Below are 23313 nucleotides of genomic sequence, written 5' to 3' on the forward strand. Positions count from 1 at the left end.
CCATAATACTTTTTGAAGACATCCCAATAAGAAATAATTTATAATTTGTACTGGAAACTAATGGTAAACACCACTGTAAAACTGGATCATGGTAGCCCAGTATAGATGAAACTTCAGAAGCTAGTATTCTGACCTATACATCAGAAATAAATTACACAGCATTCTGGAAGAATTCACAATGTCATACAGTAAGTTTAGAAATAAGTTCTTTGGTCTGTGAATTTAATGAAGCATACAAGCTTCAACCTTAAACAAAATTATTGTTTTAAAAAGATAGTTTCTAATCGATCCTGAATAGAGGTCAGAATAGTTGTTTCTGTAGGGGTTGTGATGACCAGGAGGGGGCATGATGGAGCAGGCTGAGGAGCTGGAAATGTTTTCCATCTGTGTGGAGAGTGGGGAGTGTGGCTGTATATAAAAATGACTCAAGTCATTTGCTGAATTTGTACTTTATTTATTATATGTAAGATATATCTTCATATTGAAAGCCTCTAAACACAAAAGACAGAGGAGCTTTAAAAAAAGAAGGTTAGGTTTTACAGTTTAAAAACTCATTAGATACCAAATTCCAGAGATAGATTATAGTTACATTGTAAAACGCTATATTTTTTGAATAAAACTAATATTGACTTAAATGATGAATTTTAAAATGCATTTACTTATTGGTGATTAAAAATACTTAAGCAGAGTAGTATTTTAAGCCAGACAGAGCAGAGCAAAAGAAATTCTTGCTTAATAGATAGATATATATATATACTTTAAAATTCCAGTAATATTCTTAAATTCCTGTTAAAAATATAATCAATATTAAAGTCAGTAAAATGCTTATTTTGACTGACGCCTGGATTATTTTACCACTTAACCTGGTTACACAGTGATTTTTTTTTCTGTCAGATATAACTGACAGTTTAGTCTTTAAGATAAATGAAGTGATAACTCACATTGTAGCATCCTGTGGAAAATATTCAAACTACATTTAAAATGCTTTAAAATGAAGACGTCTATTATTCCACAAGAAATTGTTTCTGTAAAACTACAGGTTGGCTATGGCAATAGTAACTAAACTACATCCAACCCTGAAGGTAGAAAAATCCCTGAAAAGAAATACACAGCCTGGTGATAATATGCGATATAAAGATTACTTTCTTATGTTAAAAATCCTCCCATTTTGGAAAAATCCAACCTTCCATAGTTCCCTTACTAGGCAGTGCCACATAAAGTTACTTAGCTAACATTATTATGAGCATGGCTTACGATTAAGTTGACAAACACCACTATATAGCTACATCAATATATAGCAGCCCTCTTATGGATGTCGGTTATGATAATAGTTGCAGTTCCATTGAAGAATACTTGCTTATTAAATTTGGTACAAAGCATGAACACTCAGGACAGATTGGCACAATACATGCAGTTCGAGAACTCTCTTCTCTCAAGCCAGTCATCACTGAATAAGCCATATTCCAGTACTGCTTCCTATATCTTTCCTTGTATTATCATAGCTGATGTTTAAAATGCTTCTCAAAATATCTTTCAGAGTAAGAAAAGTATGCTTAAAAAAAAAACACAAAAACCATTCATCTGAATGCATGGTGGAAATGAGGCAGGATAGCCGAACCAGTGCCAGCTGGGAAAACGTGGGGGATGGGTGGGAGGGGGAGCTGGCCCAGGCTCATAGTGCTCATGGCTAGTGAGGGGTCTTGGGGCTGCTGCCCCAGACAGCCCAGCCTATGCGGCAGAGATTCCCCAGCCCCCAGGGCAAGACCACTACTCCCAAAGGCATTCTGGGTAGCAGGAGGCAGCTGCCAGAAGCCCAACAGAGGGGAGAGGTCCAGAGAGGCAGGTAATATGTTCACAGCATCTGCAGCTAGCTCTTTGGGCAGGTTGACTTTACCTGCACCTCCCTTAGCCAGGTCAAAGCCTGCATTGAGCTTGTGAGGTGACTGAGGCTCTTGCAGAGGCAAGTCCTCAAGCAAATTGGCACTGCAAAATCCTTTAGTATCTGTTTTGAGAGGCAGGCCTGCCAGTGGGGGGTATGAGGTAGAACCAGTGTTGTACTTGTGATTCTGGAGGGGTGCAGGGGGAGAGCTGGGGGTGGCCATGGGGTGGAGGGGAGCCAGGAGCTCTGACAGCACTGATATAGGCTGGGGGGGCTGCTCCAAGGCATTGAGGGTGTGTACCTCAGCTGGCAGGCTACTCACAAGCCCATTCTGTGTAGGGGCCCCTATAGGAAAAGGAGACAGTGGGGCAGCCTTCAGTTGGAACTGGGGAGAGAGAGCGTGGAGAGTATTCAGAAGGTCTCCAGCCTGCAGGCTCTCCTTCATCAGCTCCTGTGGGTGGGTCTTCTTGGTGTGACGCGTGAGGTGGTCTTTGCGCCCGAATCTCTGGGCACAGAACTGACACAGGAAGTCCTTGCAGCCTGTGTGGACCACCAGGTGGCGCCGCACATCCTTCCGGGTGTAGAAGCATCTCTCGCAGTGGTCGCACTGGTGCTTCTTCTCCTTGGTTCCAGTCGACGGCTTCTCTTCGGCGTGGGCTTTGAGGTGGTCGAGCAGCACCTCAGTGCTCCCCAGCTCCAGGGCACAGACCCCACAGGTGAGGTCGCCACTGCTGGCCGCATGGAGGGCCAGGTGCCTCTTGTAGCCCAGCATGGTGTTGTACTTCTTCCCACACTCCTCGCACCCAAAGGCCATTTTGTTGGGGTTGTGCGTTTGGAGGTGGTTCTTCAGGTGGTCTTTCCGGTTGAAAGTCTTCTCACAATAAGCACACTGGTGAGATTTCTGGGGCGAATGTGTAGCCATATGCCTAGGGACAGATGGAAAAAATGCACAACAGACACAGTTTTTTTAAGAGCCAAAGAAACATATAGAAACACTATTAAAATGTTAGTAGTTTTCTCCAGGTGGTGGTATATACATTTTAGTTGTTAAAACACTTTTCTATGTTTTCCAGATTTCTACACATAAACTTTATAATAAAAGAACAGTACTACATGATGCGATGCAGCCGTCACACCTGTAAAGAACATGCATTGAAATGGATTTCCTAATCTATACACAGATTTCTAAACACAAGTATATACAAGTATTTTAAAATATATGATCATGAAGAAATAGTTTTCAGGAAGGGGTTTAAATGACTATTCTATACTGTTAAAATGTCTGAATTTCCAAAAATGATCCAGTTTGCCTTCTACACAGAACTCTACAGCGCCCCCCTCCCCCCCTCACTGTTACTGTTTCTAGTATAATCTCTGCTTTATCTTGATAGAAAGTTCAGGCCTTAGACATAATGCTAAAAAGACTATCCTTAACGTCAGAGAAAGTGTCTGTTATGTATTATGGACCCAGAATGGCAACCCCACCACGTGTTCTCTGAGCTTCACCCACATGCCTCCCAGGAGAACGTTACAGTGAGGTCTTAAGTTTCTGCTGTTTAATACCTTCCAGTGAGCTCTCATGTCAGATGCATGAACCCCCTGTCTCCATTTCTTTAAGATCCCTCTTAGACGCTTCCAACTCACTTCCTAAAGGTCACTGGTAATTTCACTGGCAAAACTCAGGACTTTCTCTAGAAGCACCAAGCTGCTGCCCGTGGACACAGAGAGGGAACCAGACATTCCGACTGCACACAAACAATGCTGAGCAACAGGGGCCAGCGCAATAGCTATTTGGGGTCTGAAGTGATGCTGGTCTCTCTGAGTTCCAGCTGTATTTAAATACATTCACAGGTTGCAGAAAGGGTTTCTCAAGCCGGCTAGAGGGCAAATAACAAACTCGGCATTTAAACAATTCTCTCTCTGGGCCAGCACTAGAGTTCAGGAACCTAAAGCTCTGTGATAGATCTTGCCCCTCCTTTTTCCTCTGTGGAGGATTGTTATCTGATTAGCTCTCATTTATCAGCCATGTGTAGATCAATGCCAAGTGAGCAGCTCTGGACCTGGTATTTCCTGTCCTGCTCCTGTCCTGTGAGAAAGGTTCAGGGGGACACAAGTCACACCTGAGCAGTAACACCACTTGTCACATCACATCCCACGAGCTTCCAACCCGTTTTTTTGTTTTTTACTTTTTCCTCTGCCTGGCATCCAGTTCTTCTCCATGTAATTTACTCCTCACTTGCTCACGCAACAATCCCAGTCTAGAACATGATCACCTTAGAGCTAGAATGACTGCCACGTCTTGCTGCCCTCCCTAACTTCTCTTCTCATCTCACAGCCCAGGAAACCACCACTTCCGGTCTGTCCTGTAGTTTCCAAACCACCACCATCTTTGGGTGTCACCTGGGCCACGTCAATGAGCTTAGAATGCTTCCGGGGTTAACTGCTGACCCTGGGACTTCCATCTGCCTTGCCAAATCGTCTGTTCCTGCCTTTGGCTGTCTAAATGCTTTCGTCCTTCGCTATATTAGGTCCCATGTGCTCTTTTCTAGTTAAGCAAGTCAGTTACTTTCTTCTTCAACCTTTGCTTATGAAATGGAACTTTTATGTGGCAACTGAGACACAGGATGGAATGCTACATTTTTGTTTTTTAAAGGCATCCTGCCCTCTTCCCTCCCTTTATTAGATCACTGTTTCAGGCCAGAGGGGCAAGACATGCTGGTAGCTATGGAAGGGAAGGCCATCCTTGCAGAAAGTACACTGCTTCCCTTTTTTGCCTCTCTTCACACCCTTAGCTGAATAAGTTGTTTCCCTTGCTCAGAACTACCAGCTCCTAAATATTGCTTAAGACATCTCCTTCAGTGCGGTTTACCACAGTAATCCCACCTAATTCCTGTCATTCCAGTAATCTGTCGGCACCACTGTCTGTTCCAAATATTTATCTCCTATATGTATTTTGGTCTTTACCCACAGTTATAATATCCTCACTGTGGCTTAACTGCAGCTAACCCTGCCTTTGGTGTTCGGGTAAAGATAATTACTGTGTACACGTAAGAAGCGTGCTGCAAAACAGGAAGCCTTTGCAACAAAACTGGTGGATACAGTAGGCACTCAATACTTATATTTATGGCAACTAGAAATTGGCCAATGTACAGAACACATTTGAATTTTAAGCACTTGTAGGCTTATTTGAACAAATCAGCTTATCAATGATCTATAACAGGGCTATTCATAAGGGCCAGGAACATAACTTATTTCTCTCTTTAACTCTCCCCAGTGCCTTCCACCAGGAGCACTCCCAAATTTGATCATAAGGTGGCCCGTGCTCATAGCATACTCAAGATGGAAGTTGTCTCTCACTCAATTCTTACCTTCACTTATGCACTTATCTGCTGGTCTGAAAGTTATGGTTCATTACATGAAGACTAGAGGCCAAAGACGCATTTCCCTTAAAGAGGTATCCAGACAGGCATGCGTTCATGGGAGCTCTGTGTGTACAGCTCTGAGTGTACGGCACACACAGCACACGCACAGCATTCACTGTCAATCAGCCTACCGTGCAACATACTCATTATGAGTGTATTCTGAGTACTGTCTTTCTATGATATAAAAATCCTTTACAGGCAGAAACTACATCTCATATACCATTTCTCTCATGGAAGTACGACGATCAAGAAATAATTCAGACTAAACGTTACTATTTTTAAAAAAGGACCTATCTCCACAAAGTAGTTTTTACCCTTTGTTGAATCCTTCCCCTCCATCCTCACTCCATATTTCATATCTGGACTGTTACAATAGATTGAACATCAATCTACTTGCTTCTTCCCTCTTCTCCAAATTACTGCCAGAGCCATCTTTCTAACATCCTGATCAAATCATGTTGTTCAGTTCCTACACTCCTCAGAAGAAAACAAGCCTTTTAGGACAGTAGACACGGCCTGTTCTGAGCAGCTACCCTCTTGCCTCCAGGTTGGGCCTCACTCCGATCCTCTTCCAGCATGCCCCTCTGTCCACATGTGCTTCCAGGCCACAGCTTAGGGCTTTCCCAGAACCTCCTCTCTGTCCGCCTCCCATTCGTTCTTCTTATCACAGCTAAAGACCACCACTCTGACGAGCCTCCCCAGGTGTCACCAAGCAGTGGAGAACAACTTCCACCACTTCCACAGCTCTGTGATTAAAGCCCTTGGATTACATTTTAATGGTGTTTCCATGACTATCTCCCCAGCCACAGGTCTTCTCATCTTTCTGTTCTTAGGCCTGGCCTATTGTAGGCACACAAGACATACTTGTTGACAAAGTGAACTGAACACTGCAGAGCACAACTGTCGTATAGAAACTATAGTAATCGCTGGAGATACAGCCTTAAAGGCTAAAGGGCATCCGCTTTCCCTGCAGTGTTCGGTCTGAGGGCTAGCAAAGCCTTTGAAAGGTATGTGGAAAAGCACATACCTTTTCTGAAGCCTCTCACCTCATTAATTTATATCTGGAAATGAAGGCTTTGCCACAGTCTGGCTGCAAGCACTTGTAAGGTCGCTCCCTGGAGTGGGAATAACTGTGGATAGTGAACTTCTCCAGGGTGAGGAACATCTTGCCACATAACTGGCAGGGGTAGGTAGCCATGGGCTTTGTCTCTCACACTTTCCTTTTCAGATGCGCTGACCAAATGCTGTGCCATTTAAGTGCAAATAGAAGGACAGGACTGTGCTGAGCACATCAGCAGAGCCCCAGCAGCCGACCGCCAGGCCCAGGGGGAGGCAGCGTTGTGGTCCCCGACCTGGATCTACCCAGACATGGGCCTCTCGGTTACCACTATCTCTGCTTCCTGCATCCTACATCCCAGTTTCCACGTGGTCTCAGGCTGAGAGGAGCAAGTCTGAGGCACAGATGATGTTCCCGAGCAGAAAGGCAGACTGCATCACTAGAGCTGGGGCACGTCCTGGGTCACCAGACTGTGGAGAGAAGAGGAACAGTTTCTGCGCATTAGCCGTCGGCAAACCACGCTTCTCGTCCACCCGTTCAGCATCGACTACCTGGACTCAACGTGTTCCTTTAAATGGCTCTAATGTGGCACACCTCTCCATCTTCCCCTGTGCTTTAACAGGTCCTTCTGCATATGGATGCACCTGTCTGTGCTTCTTCAAAGTGGCAGGAGTCAACTGCATAGTGTTCTGATGGCGGATGAAGCACACTTTCCCTTGTGATAGAGACAGCTATTTCCACAGACTTGGTATCATCTACTTCAAGCCATGATTTCAGGTCAGTGTGAAGTTCAGTCTGCCAATTCAAAGGGGGAAAATCAAACACACGCACACACCCCCAAGTGTGCTGAGTGTCTTACTGGTACAGAAAAGAGAAGCATCCTTGCTTATTCAAACCATTGGCTATTTCTCGTCACTCACTGTTGGCAGAACATTAGTTGTTTATCACACCTGTTTAAACTTCCAGGGGATGAGACGAAATCATTTGTATATATCTAAGTTGATTTGTTTGTGAGGTTACCGTGCAGAAGGACTCAAGTCTACGACGTAAACAAAGTGAGAATAAAGCTAGTTTCGTTCACTGAGGTGTTGCCTTTGAAGGGGAGACGAGAGTCACACAAAGACAAGAGTGATGACGGCTGGGGCCCAGCTCAGCACATTCTGGTATGCAGGCACCATCTTCCAGGAAACCGTCCACTCCTTTTTCCCTTTAGTCTGTGGGAACACTTCCTCATTCCCCAGCCCCACCCGGCAGGGGTGGCGGGCGGGGGGAGCTACCTGCTGGAAGGCCACTCCTAGGAGAAGGGCTTGCCGCCTTAGCCTGTCTGCAATCCCAGTTCTTACCATCCTTGCACCCCAGGCAGATCACCCAAGTCCAGGCTTTTCTTTTTCTGCCAACAGACCCATCACTTGGGAGCCTTAAGAGTCCAAAACAGCAACATGAACACAGCATCAACAACAACACAGGAAAAGCCTGGCGACCTAGAACCCCGTGCTATTCTAGCGAAAGAGAATTCTCACGCAACGGATGTTAACCTTTCAAGTGCCGATACTTAAAAAAAAAAGAAGCATACTGTCTGCTAACATTAAACACACTGGAATAACGTCTGCACACAGGCCAGCCTTTTCTGAACTTTGTCAAGTGAGCAGGGCATGTGTGTGAACCTGACCAATCTCGGCAGGCCTTCGAGGCGTCTAGTCCCTGCAGTCATTCATTTATTGCCAACTCGTTTAGAGCTGCTCTTTACTGTTAGTTAATTTTTACTTACCTCTGGAGTCTAGCTAGATGAAGTTCTACTATAGTAGAAGTTTACTACAGTAAAAAGTTCAAGCATCTTTATATCAGCACCTAGCACATGCACGTAGACAAAACACACATTCCTTTTTTAAGGGGCAAAAACTGCAGGCAACTTTTCGTATTCCTCATCAACTAGCTCAGATGTTTTTCATGTCTGGTCAGAGTTCACAAGGAGCCGACACCGGGCAGATACCCCTCGCTGTCCTGCCCCACCTGCCTGGAACCTTCAGAGCTGACGTGTGCACTTTGACCTGAAGCTTCAAGCACTGATCCAAAGCGGGGGACGCCGGCGTTCTCAGCCAGCATCTTGGCACCAAGCCTCCTTTCTGATGGCAGTGCACAGACACTCCTCTGGGACCAAGTATGATCTGAACTGAGCCCCTGTCCCGGCCCCGTCCAAGCCCCTCTCCTCCAACTCCCCATTCCCTCACCATGCGCCAGTTCACCCCATGGCCCAGCCTCCAGGCATCCCAAGCACCCTGGCCACAGACAAAGTAATTCCTTCCAGGAATTCTATCCTGTGTGGCCGAGTTTCTGCTGCCAGGATTCATGGTGTGTCCTACTTCTCCATCCAGCCTGAGTCTGGCCTTAACACTGGCCCAGCCATAAAAGGCACAGAATTTATCATCATCATTAAATATACTCATTCACTTGAGATTGCTGTGTTTTCCAGGTCTATTTTAAGAGATTAAAATGTATACACAATATGAAGCTTGAAATTCATTTTTTTTCTTGTTCTCTTTATAGCTCAACTCAAAATAGCATTAGTCACTTAAGAGAAGGAGCTGGTCTGGTGGTGAGATTTTATATTTTCTCATCTACACTAACCCCCTGCATATATACTCTAAACTGATTCTCCCCAACTCCTGCATTTATGAGAAATGACCAGTGTCCAACAGAACTTTCTGTGATGGAAATGAATGGCTACTGAACACTTAAATGTGATGCTGAGAAACTGACATTGTCATTTAAGTACCCACACAAAGCTAGTGGCTGCTGTGCTGGAAAACACAGGAGCCATACGAGGTGAAGGTAAAGCTAACACTTTCCTCCAGACACAACTAGGCTCTGATTCGCCCTCATGCATTCCCCTGAAGCACAGAAAGTGTATATCCAGCTCCAGTCATTTATGAATATAGTAGACAGACTCCCTGGTTCAAATTCCAGCTCATCCATTTGTTAGTGCCTAAGTTTCAGTTTCCTCATTTGTAATATTTACATGATGCATGTAAATGAGCCAGTGGGGACAACCAACTGAAGCAAGATGAATCTTGAAAGCACTCTGTCATCTAAAAACACACCATACAAATATATGGTAGTATTTATAAACACTGGGATTAAAAGTAGAAACCATCAGCTGCAAACTGGCACACAGTTTGAACCACTCAGCTATGGATGTAATGGAAAAGAGACACACGTCCTCTCCCCGCATATACTTTATCATCCGTTACTCATAGTTGGAGGAGCCAGAAGCCTGGATAATACACGTGCTCAACACACACAGGACGTATGAAGTTGCAAGTAGAAACTTGCCTGAGGTCTTTGTTTCTCAACAGATACCAATGTCTGCTCACCAACACACCAAGAATAAAAAGGAAAAATCAGATTTTTTTCAATTAAAGAAAAAGTACCTGCCTGTTAGCATTGAATAAAGCTTCCCAAATCCACTTTCTAGTTACTTCCCTAGATTCAAAAGTCCAACAAGTTATAGACGTCACTACATTTCCCTCGGACCTTCAAAGATGGTGGGTGTACAATCAAGGCATTTTAGACATGACTATAATGTATTTAAATGTGAGACATTTCCTCCAACTCTTTCCCTGTTAAACTTGCAGAGAACAACATAACATTAAGTCACATAAACATTTTTACACTTATTTAACTTATTGCATTAATGTCTTTGCCCAAGACTTTTCTTAGCTTTTTGAGTTTTAGGTCTCTGTGTTAAATACACCCAGTCCAACCCTACATGCAAAATTGGTCCTCAAATGTTGAACTCAATTACTTTACGACAGTAAGCATTCCTTAGTTTCTTCAGGAAGGCTTTTTATTAAATGATGTATTCAAATTCACTAGTAGTTATAACATTTCATTCACCATAACTGTGTAATTCATTAATATGGATCTTCAAATATAAATACTTGCACTGTTTTCATGATATAATCACAAACTTCTATAAACATAGCCTTTCTCAGCAGATTATAAATTCACTGTGGCTGAGGATCAAAGCTCAGCTATTTTTAAAAAATAAGCTGTGTGGATAATACAACATCTCCCATCACCATGTACTTGATCAGTACTGGCTGGCTGCTGCCGATTCCAATCTTTCCTTGAAACCTGATGAGCTCTGGCCACACCCTTGAAACAGACTTGTGATGAACTTTCTATTATTTGGCCATCTGCCAACAATCCTAAACAGAGAACTAACAAAGGGATGGTCCCAATGATCATCAGTCTGCCCTGTGACCTGACATACAGATTGAATTTGAGTCTTAAATATGGTAATATTTCAGCACCTGTCACCCTGGAAAGAGAGTAAGTCTTCCCCCAAAACAACTCAGGACATAATTTTCAATCCCCTTGATTCTAAAAATACTGAGTGAGTGATACAGATCTGCCCGTATGCCAAAGAAGGCTTGTGCCATCTGCTTCATTCTGTTCGTGCTGATTATTTTGGGGATGAGAGAGGATCAGATTGGAATAAGAACATATATATATGGCAACAGCCAGGAAGGACTGTGTTCCCTGAGGGCTGGTGGTATACGGCGGTGGAGGGAGAGGTCAGAGCACAAGTGGAGTTCCAGGACGTCCCCAGTGCTGCGTAACACAATCAGCTAATGGGGGACAAATGTTTTACAACATTCTTAAAATAAACTATGACTTCTGGCTTCTATTTCCATTGTCCCCAGTGACACAATGCAAGGCCCATTTCTGGGAGGAAATTGAATTTCCATTTTTAGTCTTCCAACATGGGTACTCTTAAGTTATTTTTTTTGACTCCATTCATCACTACTCCTTGTGGATAAGAAGGTTCTATTCTAAACATTTCTTTTCCACTCATACTCCTGAAACCTAGGATGGCTTTTATATAAATGTGTTAAGGTCAGTTTTAAAAGTTCTGTTTCTTCTTATACTCACACAATATGAAACAGCCAATCATGGAGCAGGGCAGGTGGAAATTCCCTGTTTATTTGGCTCCAGGAGGCTTCTAGAGAGGTGCTGCCCTCCATATTTGAAGGACTCTAGTAGCAAGTCTCTATCATGAAAAAGCCATCCAGAAACATCAGCAGGAGGAAGAAGATTCTCAGAACCTCCAGGTGGCTGCTGCTGCTAATTTTCTATTATGCACATACACTGTGAAATGTGATAGGTCTTGTACCTGAGCAAGTAGATGCCAGAAGAGTTGGGGCTCATTACATGTCTAATCAGTAAAGGGGAGCTCCCGGGGCTGGACTCATAACTTGGCTGAGGATTATAGACGCGAGGCCTGTTGAGTCCCCTACCAGATGGTTGTGGCTGGGTTTTCAGCCTTCACTTAGAACAGAGGTTTTTAAGTGGGGCCCATGGCAGAGCTTCCAGGGCCCATGACTGAATTCTCCAAAATTCTGTGGAAAATTTGGAGGCATATGTATTGCAGTTCTTGCAAGGAGAGGGACCACAGCTATCTTCAGATTTTCTAAGGGATTCTAGATTTAAACAGATTAAAGGACACTGACTTAGATGACAAGAGAGAAAAATCCCTCTTTGTGCCATCAGTTCAGTTTGACTCTTCACAAAGTCACTGACAATTCCTAAGCCACAGGCCATATATTTTATGCCTCAATCACTGCATTTTATCAGGTGAAGGTTAAAAAAGAGGAGGGGAGGGAAAAGCACTACAATAATGTTCTTTGGAAATTCAAGCAATAAACAATTTGTACAAATTTCATTTCAAATAGGGGTACAGATGATAATATAATAGGTCCTATCATGTAAGACAGGCCTACCTTTTGACTAGAGGGCAGGATGCCTTCCAAATCACAGGGATTCATTTGTCAGCATCTTTAAAAATCTTTTACTAAAGTGTGTATGCGTGAGCACATCCTCAATAAAGTACTAACAGACCATCATTAAAATCCACACCTGAGTTGACATACCACTTGGAAGAAGCTTCCTGGGTAGGTTGCATTCTAAGTTGGACACTCAAAGCCTGTCACCCCGCCATGTCTGCAGACATCTGCCCCACAGCAGCCAAAAGGCAACTGAGGCTGCAGATCAACCCACTGGCTATTTGCTTAACATGCTCAACATCACTCATGCTTCTGTCTTTTCCACACCATGCTCCTTCCTGGACTGTCCTGCCACCCAGGATCTACCTGGCCAACTCCTGCTTCCCTCGTCATTCCCGGGCAGAGGAATGAGTGTCTCTTCCACATGGTGAGATGGTGAAATGGGGAGACCACTGAGGAAGCAATTACCAAAGTCCAGGTGAGCCCACAGGGGACTCGGGCTAAGGGGGCCATGGTGGAGGTGCTGAGCACGGAAAACCCAGGCTCAGAAGGGAGGACTGATTTGGTGAGAAACTACTTCCACAGAGGGTTCCTCTGTGTTCCCTCCAGAACTATTCAACGCCGGGTACACATGTCCACTTTAAACGTTTGAGACAATCTGCTCTTGGTGGTGGGAGGCACTGGCTCTTGCCCCCTTCCACCCCTGCCCGTGCTGCTGTGGGGAGCGCCACGCACAACGAGGCCCCACCTCCCCGGCCTGCCAAGCCAACAGCTTTGCTGCCTACTGACTCTTTTAAACTGTCACCTGGAGAGACTTCATTTTGTTAACCTGTGACTAAGCTCTTATTTTCTTAGAAATGAGGCCTAAAATAAGCCAGAAGGCTGAAGTGAATTGTTTATCTCATATTTAGAGAGAAAATTATACTGCAGCTTCAGAACATCAAATCTACACACTAAGAAAAATATGAAAAAGGACAGGGTGCTAACCTTCTAGTCACAAGTAATGGTAATAATGTCAAGTTAAAGATGGTAAACCGAATTAAAGTATGCAGCCTCAGTCTCTCCTGAAACTCTATTAAAACAGTATTAATGAAAGTGTCTAATGGTGCATGATGTCTATCGTCTTTGTGAATTGTACCTTTTATCATTAAAAATATCCATCTTTGTTTCATTTAAAATAAATTAATTAAAAAAATAGTATAAATGAGATTTTTTCCCCGCAAAAAACACAGCCTAAGATAACAGGAAAAGGAGAAAAGGGCAACAACATTTTGGAAAGTAGGTAAACAAGCAGGAACTGATTTAGCTGTCCCAAGAAAGCTGAATTCTAAGGCAGTGATGAAAAGCTATGAAGCAACCATCAAAGGCTCAAATTTGGGCACTAGGAACTTCTGGAAGTAGGGATGCATGTGGGCATAGAAACAGAAAGAGTGGTTTCAAGTCTGGCAGTGCATTCAGCCCTCTGACCCCCCTCCCGACAGAGGGTATGAGAAGTGGGTACTGTGCTGAAACAGGGTGAATTAAGTGGACGTTTGCATACTTCCCCTATTTGGTGATCAGAACAATGGCAGCCAGGCCTATTATACTCTCCAAGACAGGAGACTGAAAGAGTCTTCTCTGGGAAAGCTGACTGGCCCAAGAGAAAAGAGCTCACGACAAGGACAAATGGCAGTCCTGAAGCGTTTACCCGTATTACCCTACAACGAAGCCCTTGTTGACAAAGCCTATCTAAGTACACAAAGCTCCCATCAGCTTTTTTATGGCTCCACTCACAAGTCAGGCAGCTGAGGATCACCAGAAATCAGAAGCAAGCACCTACTAGGAAAAAGCGACACAGAACAAACAGAAAAAAGCAGCAAGGTTAAAGAAGAAGAAGAAAAGGACTGTATGGAGAAAAAAGAAAACTTTAGAAACAACTAGCATTAATATTCTAGAGAGAATCAAGAGATCCCTAAATGAAGAACAGGATTTAAAAAAAAAGAAAACAACAAACAATAACAAAAAGGGCAGTGACAAGTGCAAGACCCCAGGGGCAGGGGTAGGCATTTGAGTCAGACTTGCGGGGGGAACACCTGGGAATCTGCCCTTTGAATAAACTCCCGAGGACTCTAAGGCACCTTTATGTGTGCCTCTGTGGCCTCTTTTGACGGTACCTGCTATTTTTACATCTTTGTTAGTTCTAGTGCTCACCTAGTGATTGGCACCCTGAAACAACCTTTTATAACACAGCTAATAAAACCCAGAGACTGACTAAGAGTGAAATTATCCATAGGTTAAATGGTTAAAATATATATCATTAGACTAAGAAGCAGGAAAGAAGAGATAATTTTTAAGTTAATGAAACAGCATCTTTGCTATGCGAAAAAGGTGCCTATTTATCACCATTTCTTGTTAAAGATTTGTATTAGAAGTTGTGGTTCATACGATAAAGCAATAACTGGGATGGAATAAACATTTCGATATTTACAGATGACTATCTATACAGAAAATCCCAAAGAATCCACACATAGAATGTGAGAATTAGGAAGTCTGACAAGGTATTTGGTTACAAAAGTCAAAATACAAAATCAACTGCATTTCTAAATGCCAGCAAACAGAATATAATTTAAAATTAATTAGCCACAAAGCAAAGATATCTAAAGTAAGTCTAACCAAAGATAAAATAGTTATGGAGAAACTATAAAATTCTACTGAAAAACATAAAAGAAAACCTAAATAAATTGAGAAACATACCATGTTCATGAATAGAGAAATACAGATAGTATTATTGTAATATTCAATTATCTATTTATCTTCATATTAATATACTGATTCAGTGAAGTTCTAATAAAAATTCAACAAGGTTCTTTGTTGGAACTTGACAAGATTGTTCTAAACTTTTATACTGAGGAGGAAAAATCAACAGTATCAAGACTTTCCCCATTCGACTGGATCATACTCATCATCCTATAAACTGATCAAAGAAGAAATGGTGAAAGATAACAGATAAAAACATTTTTTAAAAAGCTACAGTAATTAAGGCAGTATGATATAGGCATAGGATTAGACAAGTGGACCAATGGAAGTAGAATGAATAGCCTAGAAACAGATCCCCTTTTGTACAGAAACTTAATACACAACAGGGCTGGCACTGCAATCACTGGGGAGAGCACGGCTACTTAATAATTGGTTATCCATAAGGCAACTGGACTCCTGCCATACATCTATATACAATTAATCCCAGAAAGATTACAGACTTCATATTTAAAACAAAACTTTAAACCTTTAAACCTTCAGGCAAGAAAAAACAAAAAGGTATTTCACAGAGAAACTCAAATAGTCAATAAAACAAATGAAAATATGTACAATTTTATCCAGGTTTCATCTCTTGTTCCATCATTAAAATAATTTCCCTTATATATTTTATTCTTTGGGTCTTCCCTCTTCTTGACTGGCAAAACTTCAATCCTGAGTAATTTAATCTGGGACCAGCTCTACCCTACCCCTGGCACACCTTATGCCTGTTTCCTGCCTTTCTTTCTTTTCTTGTGTCATGCACTTATCACATCTGACATTTTTTGTTTTATTTCTTAACCCACACACCCCAATTAGACTGGCAAAAACCAGAAAGTCAGGCAAAACCAAGTAATGCCCAGTGAAAGGGAAAGAGACAACACCCAGGACTGGAGTGAGGCTTTTTGCATTCGAAGATGCTCTTTTCCTTAGGAATTAAGATATGATGCAATTAAACTGCTCTATAAAGACTCACACATGAAAAAAACTAAAACAATCATTGAAACTCAGAATGGATAATAATTTATCCAGATTTCATCTATTGGTCCACCATTAGAATAATTTCCCTTTTACATGTACCCTATGACTGTTGATGGAATAACTTCTCTTACTTGGGGGATGAGGAGAGGTTTCATGGAGAAGCCAAAATTTAAGCTGAGCCAGCAACTTTACCTGGTATTCAAGGTGGGGAGTGGTCTATCTCAGGCCAAGGGAATGAATCAACACAAGGTACGTGAAAGTAACTACTTCAGCGTGACTAGAAACGAATGTAAACATGCAGGCACCAGGGACAAACAGGCTGGAGAGACAGAGACCAAATCATGAAGTGTTAGTGATGTACTTGCTCTGTTGCACTGGGAGAAGGAGGGCTTTTCTGCTGTAATATTTTAGCAGACTGACTAACCTATGTAGTCAAGGGTAGCCACTAACTCCAGGTTTATGTGGAGGTAAGAGTGAGAGGGGTAGAGAGAGAAGTAGTAGAAACAAGTAGAAGAATGCCAATGAAACACTGTCTCAACAGGAATAGGAGGCGTGAAGGGAAAGGCATAAATGGCACAAGAATCTACGCCTCCGAGAGCTACAAAAACCAACAGGAGCCAAACTGCAAGGGGCAGGGAATGCCAGGACTCGTGGGACAACAGGAACCTATTCTAGTCGGCCCCCTTATCCACAGGAGATATGTTCAAGACCCTCAGTCGATGCCTGAGCCCACTACCAAACCTTATGTTTTTTCCTATACATACCTATGACAAAGCTTGATTTAGAAATTAGGCACAACTAAGAATTAACAACAATGGTAAAATGGAACCATTATAACAAAACACTGTACTCAAAGTTGCATGAATGGGGTTCCCCTCTCTTTCAAAATATTTTCCCCAAAATATCTTATTGTACAAATGTAACGTCTTTTTCTAAGCACTTATGAACCGCAGCCGTAATGTCTGTGGTTTGAAGTGCAACAGCAAAACTAGCACAAGTTTTTTTCCTTCCTCCCAATTTCAGATAGAAGATTCCATCTTAACAACCTAAACATATGATTTTTCTCTTTATGAAGTTATAAGTTTCATCTTTCCACTTAAAGGAAGCACTTTATGGCTTCTTGTTGGCTCATCCAAATTGCCAGCATCATCACTTCTGCGCTTATTAAGTCAAACAAGGGCTACCTGAACACAGGTAACTCTGTGATACGCACAGGCAGTCTGATAACTGAGCTGGCAACTAATGACCACCAGGCAGGGTATGCTGGGAGAAGGAAAGATTCACGTTCCGGGTAGGATGAACACACTGGCACGACCACTTCACCATGCTATTCAGAATGGTGTGCAATTTAAAATTGATGAATTACTTATTCCAGAATCTTCCATTTTCAGACCAAGGTTGACTATGGGTAACTGAAATCATGGAAAAGGAAATCTCAGACAAGGAGTGACCACTGTAGTCAAATAAGAATTTAGAAAAGTTTAAAGGAAAGAGGGGGAGAGTGATGGTGGAGAGGGAAAGAAAGATCAAGACCCAGAAGAAAAACCTAGCAAAACCAGGAATTTGGAGTTTGGTTTTAGCTGTGTTGAGTTTAACGGTACCTAATGGGTATGCGGGGCTTCCCTGGTGGCTCGGTGGTAAAGAACCCACCTTCCAATGCAGGAGACCCAGGTTAGATCCCTGGGTCAGGAAGATCTCCTGCAGAAGGAAATGGCAACCCACTCCAGTATTCCTGCCTGGGAAATCCCATGGACAGAGGAGCCTGGCGAGCTACAGTCCATGAGGTCACAAAGAGTCGGATACGGCTGAATGATTAAACAGCAGCAATGGGTACTCAGGCCAGCAAGGAGATCTCCAGCATGGAGGAGGTGCTGAGGTTATCTTCCAACTAAGGAACAGCGAGCAGTACCCGTGGCTGCAGGGAAGTGGATACTATTCTGAGTCTGGCATCTATTATAAACTACCCTGGGCTCTGCGTGGGTGTCCACAGTCTCACATGCTCAACCTTGGTCATCCGTGTTGGTCTTCCCCAGAGTGGTTTGACATGTACAGTGGGGTGTCCTGGGGGTAGGGTGGGGTTTGTTTTCTCTGCAACAGGTTGCAGCTAGACTGATCCCCTCTTAAGAGATCTACTCTGTACTGTGGAGCCTGAGGGAAGCAGGCTTGTGGGGGCATGTAATTCTCGGAGGCTTCAAGAACAGAAGCCTTTTTGCCTTTAAATTCATTCCCTCAGTTCCTCTTAGGTAAGACAGTGCAGTGACAAGTCCATGGTGATAAAAAGAAGCAAAATGAGAATTCAGCCTGCATTTTAAAAAACTTGATGGGATGTTCCAAATAATTTCTAGATGGTGATAGTACAAACCAAGACCCTAACAGCTCAAAAATCCTGTCTGGTTGCCCACTTTCTCCTACTAGAAGAGGTAGGCCTTTTTCTTTTCTTTTCTAACAGATGAGAGCCTTTTGTTGTCATGATGTGTTTAGCAGATGGAAGATAACATGTACTGATTTAGTCAAGACTAGCCACTCTACACAAAGGTGGGGAGAGGCACAGGCAGACACAGAGACAGAACGCCCATAGCTCTGCCTTGACTGGGAGGGGAGGAAGCACTGGAAAAAGCACAAGCCCAGGAGTATGAGCCTCAGTGAGCTGCAGAAGACTGAGAAAAACCAAACCAGCAAGAGCAAAAGGGGACTGTTGACCGGGAGGCAGGCTCCCAGAGCTGTCACCTGAAAGCAGCCTGTAAGGACCCCACTGCCTCCAGCACCTGTACGGAGTGGAAGCAGGGGGCTTACACAGCTCAGGGCCCCCCAGACCGGGCCAAAGCACCTCGACGAGATGGTCACTCAGCTTAACATCCACGAGGCAAGGGGAGGGAAAGGAAATATCTTTACAGAGTCTGAAATCCTCCCCATGCCTCCCTGACCCACCTCTTACACGGTGTTTTTAAATATGAACATTTAGGAAGAAACAGACAAAGGTCGCCAAGCAAGCAAAATAGGTATGTGCATCCGGAGAGGCAAGCTCGAGGCCCAGGCCTGGTTCTCAAGCTGAGATGGGACGGAATGTTTCAGGAAGACTGTTAATGAACTCTAGGTAGCACGTTGGGGGAGGTGGGGGAGGGGTGGAGCGCAGACTTGAAATCCAGACAAGAGCCTCTGGTATTAGGAGAAGATTTTCTAGTCATTAAAGTCAGTGGCAGGGATACTCCTTTGTGACAGCTGGAAACATATCCCCCTCCTCCCTCCCAACAAAGCTGCGACTATCCCCCTTGACGCCCTTTGGGGTGTGTTTCTATAGCTGACAGTGGCAATCTTTCCCAACTTACCTACCTAATTATCGGCCGGGTCTATGGTCCTAACACGGTGACTATTCTAGGGAAGAGAAAAGCCCAATTCCTTCCCAGGAAGTGTGTGAGAGCAAAGGCTCACGCTGAGAAAAGAAACAAGAAAAGCTCACGAGTCACAGGGGTGATGGGAAGCCAGATTTCTGAGTTCAAATCTCTGGACGGAACCTTGAAAGTTACACAGTGTTATCAGGAAAGGATGCTCAAGACTTGAGTGGATGGTTTTGTCTCTAAATTAAAAAAATTAAAAAGGACTGAAAGTACAGAAAACAATGTGTCAGCAAAGGGCTGCTGGGGTCAAATTAGAGAGGACTCTTGTTTCTCTCTGAATATCTGTACTTTCTAAGTTTTCATAATTTTGACTACCTACGCTGGGTTTAGAGCAAACCAGGTGGAGGAACGGGAGGTCTATTTCAGGCTGAGGGAAGACCATGTGAAAGCAGAGAGACCTGAAGCAGGAAAGGGCAGTGTGGATCCCGCGGTCTAGTCTGGCTGGAAGGCTGGTGTGGGCGTAAGAAGAGGAGCAGGAGACGGGCCTATAAAGGAGGCAATGCCGCTGTGAACACTCTGGGGGCGGGGGGATGGGGCTGGTGCGCCAGGCAGAGGAACCTGGGGGCCAGAGAAAGGGAAGATGTTGCACGGACAGACTGCTGTGCACAAAAAGAGTGAAAAGTGATGACGGACTCCCCCCTTAGGGGTAATGTATAGCACACATAACAGTACTGTTTGCAAAACCTAAATGGCTCCTTTTTCTTCCCCACAAGGAAGTGCTAAGACCTAATCTGATTAACTGAATGGACACAAACGTAACTGGAAGTTTTAAAAGACAATTTACAGCTTTTTTCCCCCAAACATTTTCAATGGATGAACATCCAGAACTCCTCTGACCATAAATTGTGGACACAGTCAAGGGATAAAAAAGTAAAACTGCTGCACCCACATCAACGCTCACTCCCCTCCCTCCAGGAGCAGAGTGCTGCCCACCTCTGCGGCCACCTGCCTTATTTATGGGACAGAGTTACTACCCAGTGCTTGAGTGAGAACTTTCTCTTTGCCTTCCACAGCACATCCCATAAATTCAGAGGATGCCAAGGCAATTTCACCCAGAAACACTTGGTTAGAAATATAAAAATAGGTATCCCTATTCCTTTAAGATGACCCCGGTTTCTCATTTTGTCTTTGTAAGGGGATAGACATTTCCTTCCATTTCCAATTTAAAAGGAAATGAGGTTGGAGACACAAGGCGGTAACTTTTGCAAGTTACTGCACTGCCTTTTCTGAAAGGGGGAAAGGAATGTTGAGGAAATGGGGGAGAACGCTTAAAAAGAGTGGAACACTAACAAGCAGGGCCTCCTCTCCTTTCCACCTTAAGTCTTTTCTCTCCCCCATTCACAGCTTTAGGTCCTTTGTTTGTTTAACAGACCATTACAATCATAGCTGGTTCAATGGGGAGGAATGTGAACCTCTCTAAGTAGCTGTCCTGGCAATCCACATGTGTGGTCCATCCCCAGCCCAATCCAGGCGGGGCTTCAGTGCGCTGGTCTGTGCTCCTGTCGCCCCGGGGGCCAGGCACCTTCCTTACAATAAGGCCCAATTTCCCGCCACATGCTTGCAGCTCCTTCCCAGTAGCCTAGAGCAATGCCTCACTGCCCTCCCTGCCTGCCGAGCGAACTGCCCCATCCAGGCTGCCTGGGTTTTGTCCCACTCAGCTGCAGGGACACACAGGGCCTAGGCTGTTCTCCACCTCTGTCTTCGGCCCACGGACTCACCACCTAATACTTGGCAGTCATATTCCAGGATCTAGCTGGTTATCATACAGTCTATTGCACCATGACCAGAAGATATAATGGCAAGACCTCGCCTCCCCGCCCCACCAACTAATTAGAACTGCCTTTCTCAGTTCCCAGTAGATATGTTAGCCACGTTGGGACGGATTTCAATTTCTCGGCCAATAAATCAAAAATTATTTAGTAAGACAATTCTATTTCAAACAGAACCAAAATAACCTTTAGTAAAACAATATTACATTTCAGTTGAATTCAAAGTCCTCTTATGCTCCTTTGTCTACTAATGTCCATCTAACAGCCCTGTGAGATAGGCTAGAAAGACATCTTTATCCCCACTTAATAGGTGAGGAAACTGAGGTCCAGAGACTAAAGTTCTTTGTGCATAGGTACTAAGAAAAAGATATGGCAGGGAATGTACTATACCAAGCAAAGTACCCAATGCACAGGGTTAACTTCCCTTCACGTCATGACTGCTGACAACATGGTGACAAGAGGCCTAACCCGGGTGTTTTGAACTAAGCGGAACATTCCCCACTTCCACCTTGCCGTTGCCCCCGGCTAAGCTGTCTACACAGCCTCTGACTCTGGCAGTAGCTTTTACAGCAGTATTTCCCAACAAAGCCTAGGAAGCTGGAGCTGGAGTCCCTAGGGCAACTTGTACGTGACTAGCATCTTTCTTAGGCTTATCAGTCAACATCTTCCACAGATGGGAGGCAACCTTTACACCTCTTCTTATGTACACAAGTCGGGAGTGGAGATAGGGCAGCTTTAAAGCTTTTGAACTGATGGGTTGACAGCAGAAAATTCCAGAGATTTGCAGGTATTATCAGGGCTGTGGGTGGGGGACAACAGAGGATATGAGAAGTTGCAAATTGCAGGATCTGATTCCCTGAAACACAGAGGATCCTAATGCTTTTTAAAAAGAAAAGGTTAAAACAATGCCATTCTAAGGTACTTCACAGTTTGAGGGGGAAAGGTATTTAGCCTTTTTGACGTGCCTTGAATCTCCTGCACATCCTTATTTGACTATGTGCTTCCAAGCAGTTACTAATACACAGGCTCAGATAGAAATAATTTTTAAAAGCAATCATGGCTTGCGTACCTACTCGGTGACAGGAAACGTCAGCTCCAAGGCAGTCAGGGAGTCCTCTCAGAAGGTTTGAAGCCTCAAACCTGTAAGAAGAGATCTTGCACACCTTCAGTGAGTGAAGCGAGAAAAACACCCCCCACCGCCGCCGCCATGAGGCAACTTGAGCTTGCTTACTTCAAAAGCACACATGCGCGCACACACAACTGTGAATGTACAGAGGACATTTCCCACTGCTTTTTAGGTATTTTAATAGATAATAGATCAATTTCAAATTTTAAAATCCTAGGGTATAATACTTCAATAGACCCACCACCCTTAATTTTAAAATGTCACAGATACACCACATGGTAAAAGTCTTAAACATTGAGATTATTTGATATATTTAAAAGGGGTGCTAAAGTTCATAATATTGTAACATAAAAGATTTTCAATATCTCATATAATCTTGCCCAAGAAGATCTTTAAGTATTTATATTATAATCTTTGTCCTACTTGTAAGTGGATTAGAAAAACCCTGATGTTTCTCCCTGCTTTCTGCAAGTAGAGAAAACACATGAAATTGCTTACATAAAATATTCAAAAGAGCACTCAGAGGAAATGGCATTTTTTTTTAAACCAACAGTATTAGAATACCATAAAACAGGTATGCAAATCCATGCAATAACAGAGCCTAAAGCAAATTATGAATTGAAAAGAGTCAGCAACAACCAATAGGTACTCATTTTCAACAAAAGCTTCATATAAAAAGCTTCCTATCTTCATACAGATTTATCAAATGTGCAGGGTGAAAAGGCTGAAGTTTGCAATTTGCATACATGATTCAGTGGTTACCAAACCCGACTACATTAGAATTACCAGGGCAATCTTTTAGAAATACACACTCCCAGGCCACAGCACAAACTAAACACAAGCTCACGGCACCGCTGGGGCCCTGGGAACTTAGGTTTCCGTGAAGTCTCCAGAAAAAGTCTACAGCCAGCTTCACACCACGGTCCCTGATAAGCACTGGGAAACAGGTATCTCTGTTCACCAATTAATTATAAAAGTCGGCTTCTTCCAGCCAAGACTATTCCAGCCAGTTGATACTCTTAGGGACAAAGCTTTTCGGGATTTTCTTTACCAGTACAAAGGTAAACCTATTACATAACAGCCAATTATATCTCACCTACGGGATTTATTCCCTGGGTTGCCTGTT

At 43.6% G+C, this 23313-nt stretch overlaps 1 protein-coding gene across 29 annotated transcripts in view; it reads right to left on the minus strand.

Moving 5' to 3' along the window:
- Positions 1-433: 433 nt before the first annotated feature.
- PLAGL1 (PLAG1 like zinc finger 1) overlaps positions 434-23313 on the minus strand; it is a 97741-nt gene continuing 74861 nt past the window's right edge. For 10 of the 29 annotated variants that reach the window (XM_055535843.1, XM_055535847.1, XM_055535849.1 and 7 more), the window contains 4 exons: positions 22131-22201; positions 6910-7153; positions 6348-6828; positions 434-2805 (listed from right to left, as the gene is read on the minus strand). In XM_055535843.1, the coding sequence (XP_055391818.1) occupies positions 1578-2805; positions 6348-6499 (1380 nt within the window). In that variant the 5' untranslated portion in view covers positions 6500-6828; positions 6910-7153; positions 22131-22201 and the 3' untranslated portion in view covers positions 434-1577. Of the gene's footprint in view, positions 2806-6347; positions 6829-6909; positions 7154-22130; positions 22322-23313 lie in introns of those variants that run through there. The other 19 variants (XM_055535833.1, XM_055535832.1, XM_055535860.1 and 16 more) reach the window with 15 other exon arrangements.

Source organism: Bubalus kerabau, chromosome 9 (genome assembly GCF_029407905.1).
Source record: "Bubalus kerabau isolate K-KA32 ecotype Philippines breed swamp buffalo chromosome 9, PCC_UOA_SB_1v2, whole genome shotgun sequence".
Classification (NCBI taxonomy): domain Eukaryota; kingdom Metazoa; phylum Chordata; class Mammalia; order Artiodactyla; family Bovidae; genus Bubalus; species Bubalus kerabau.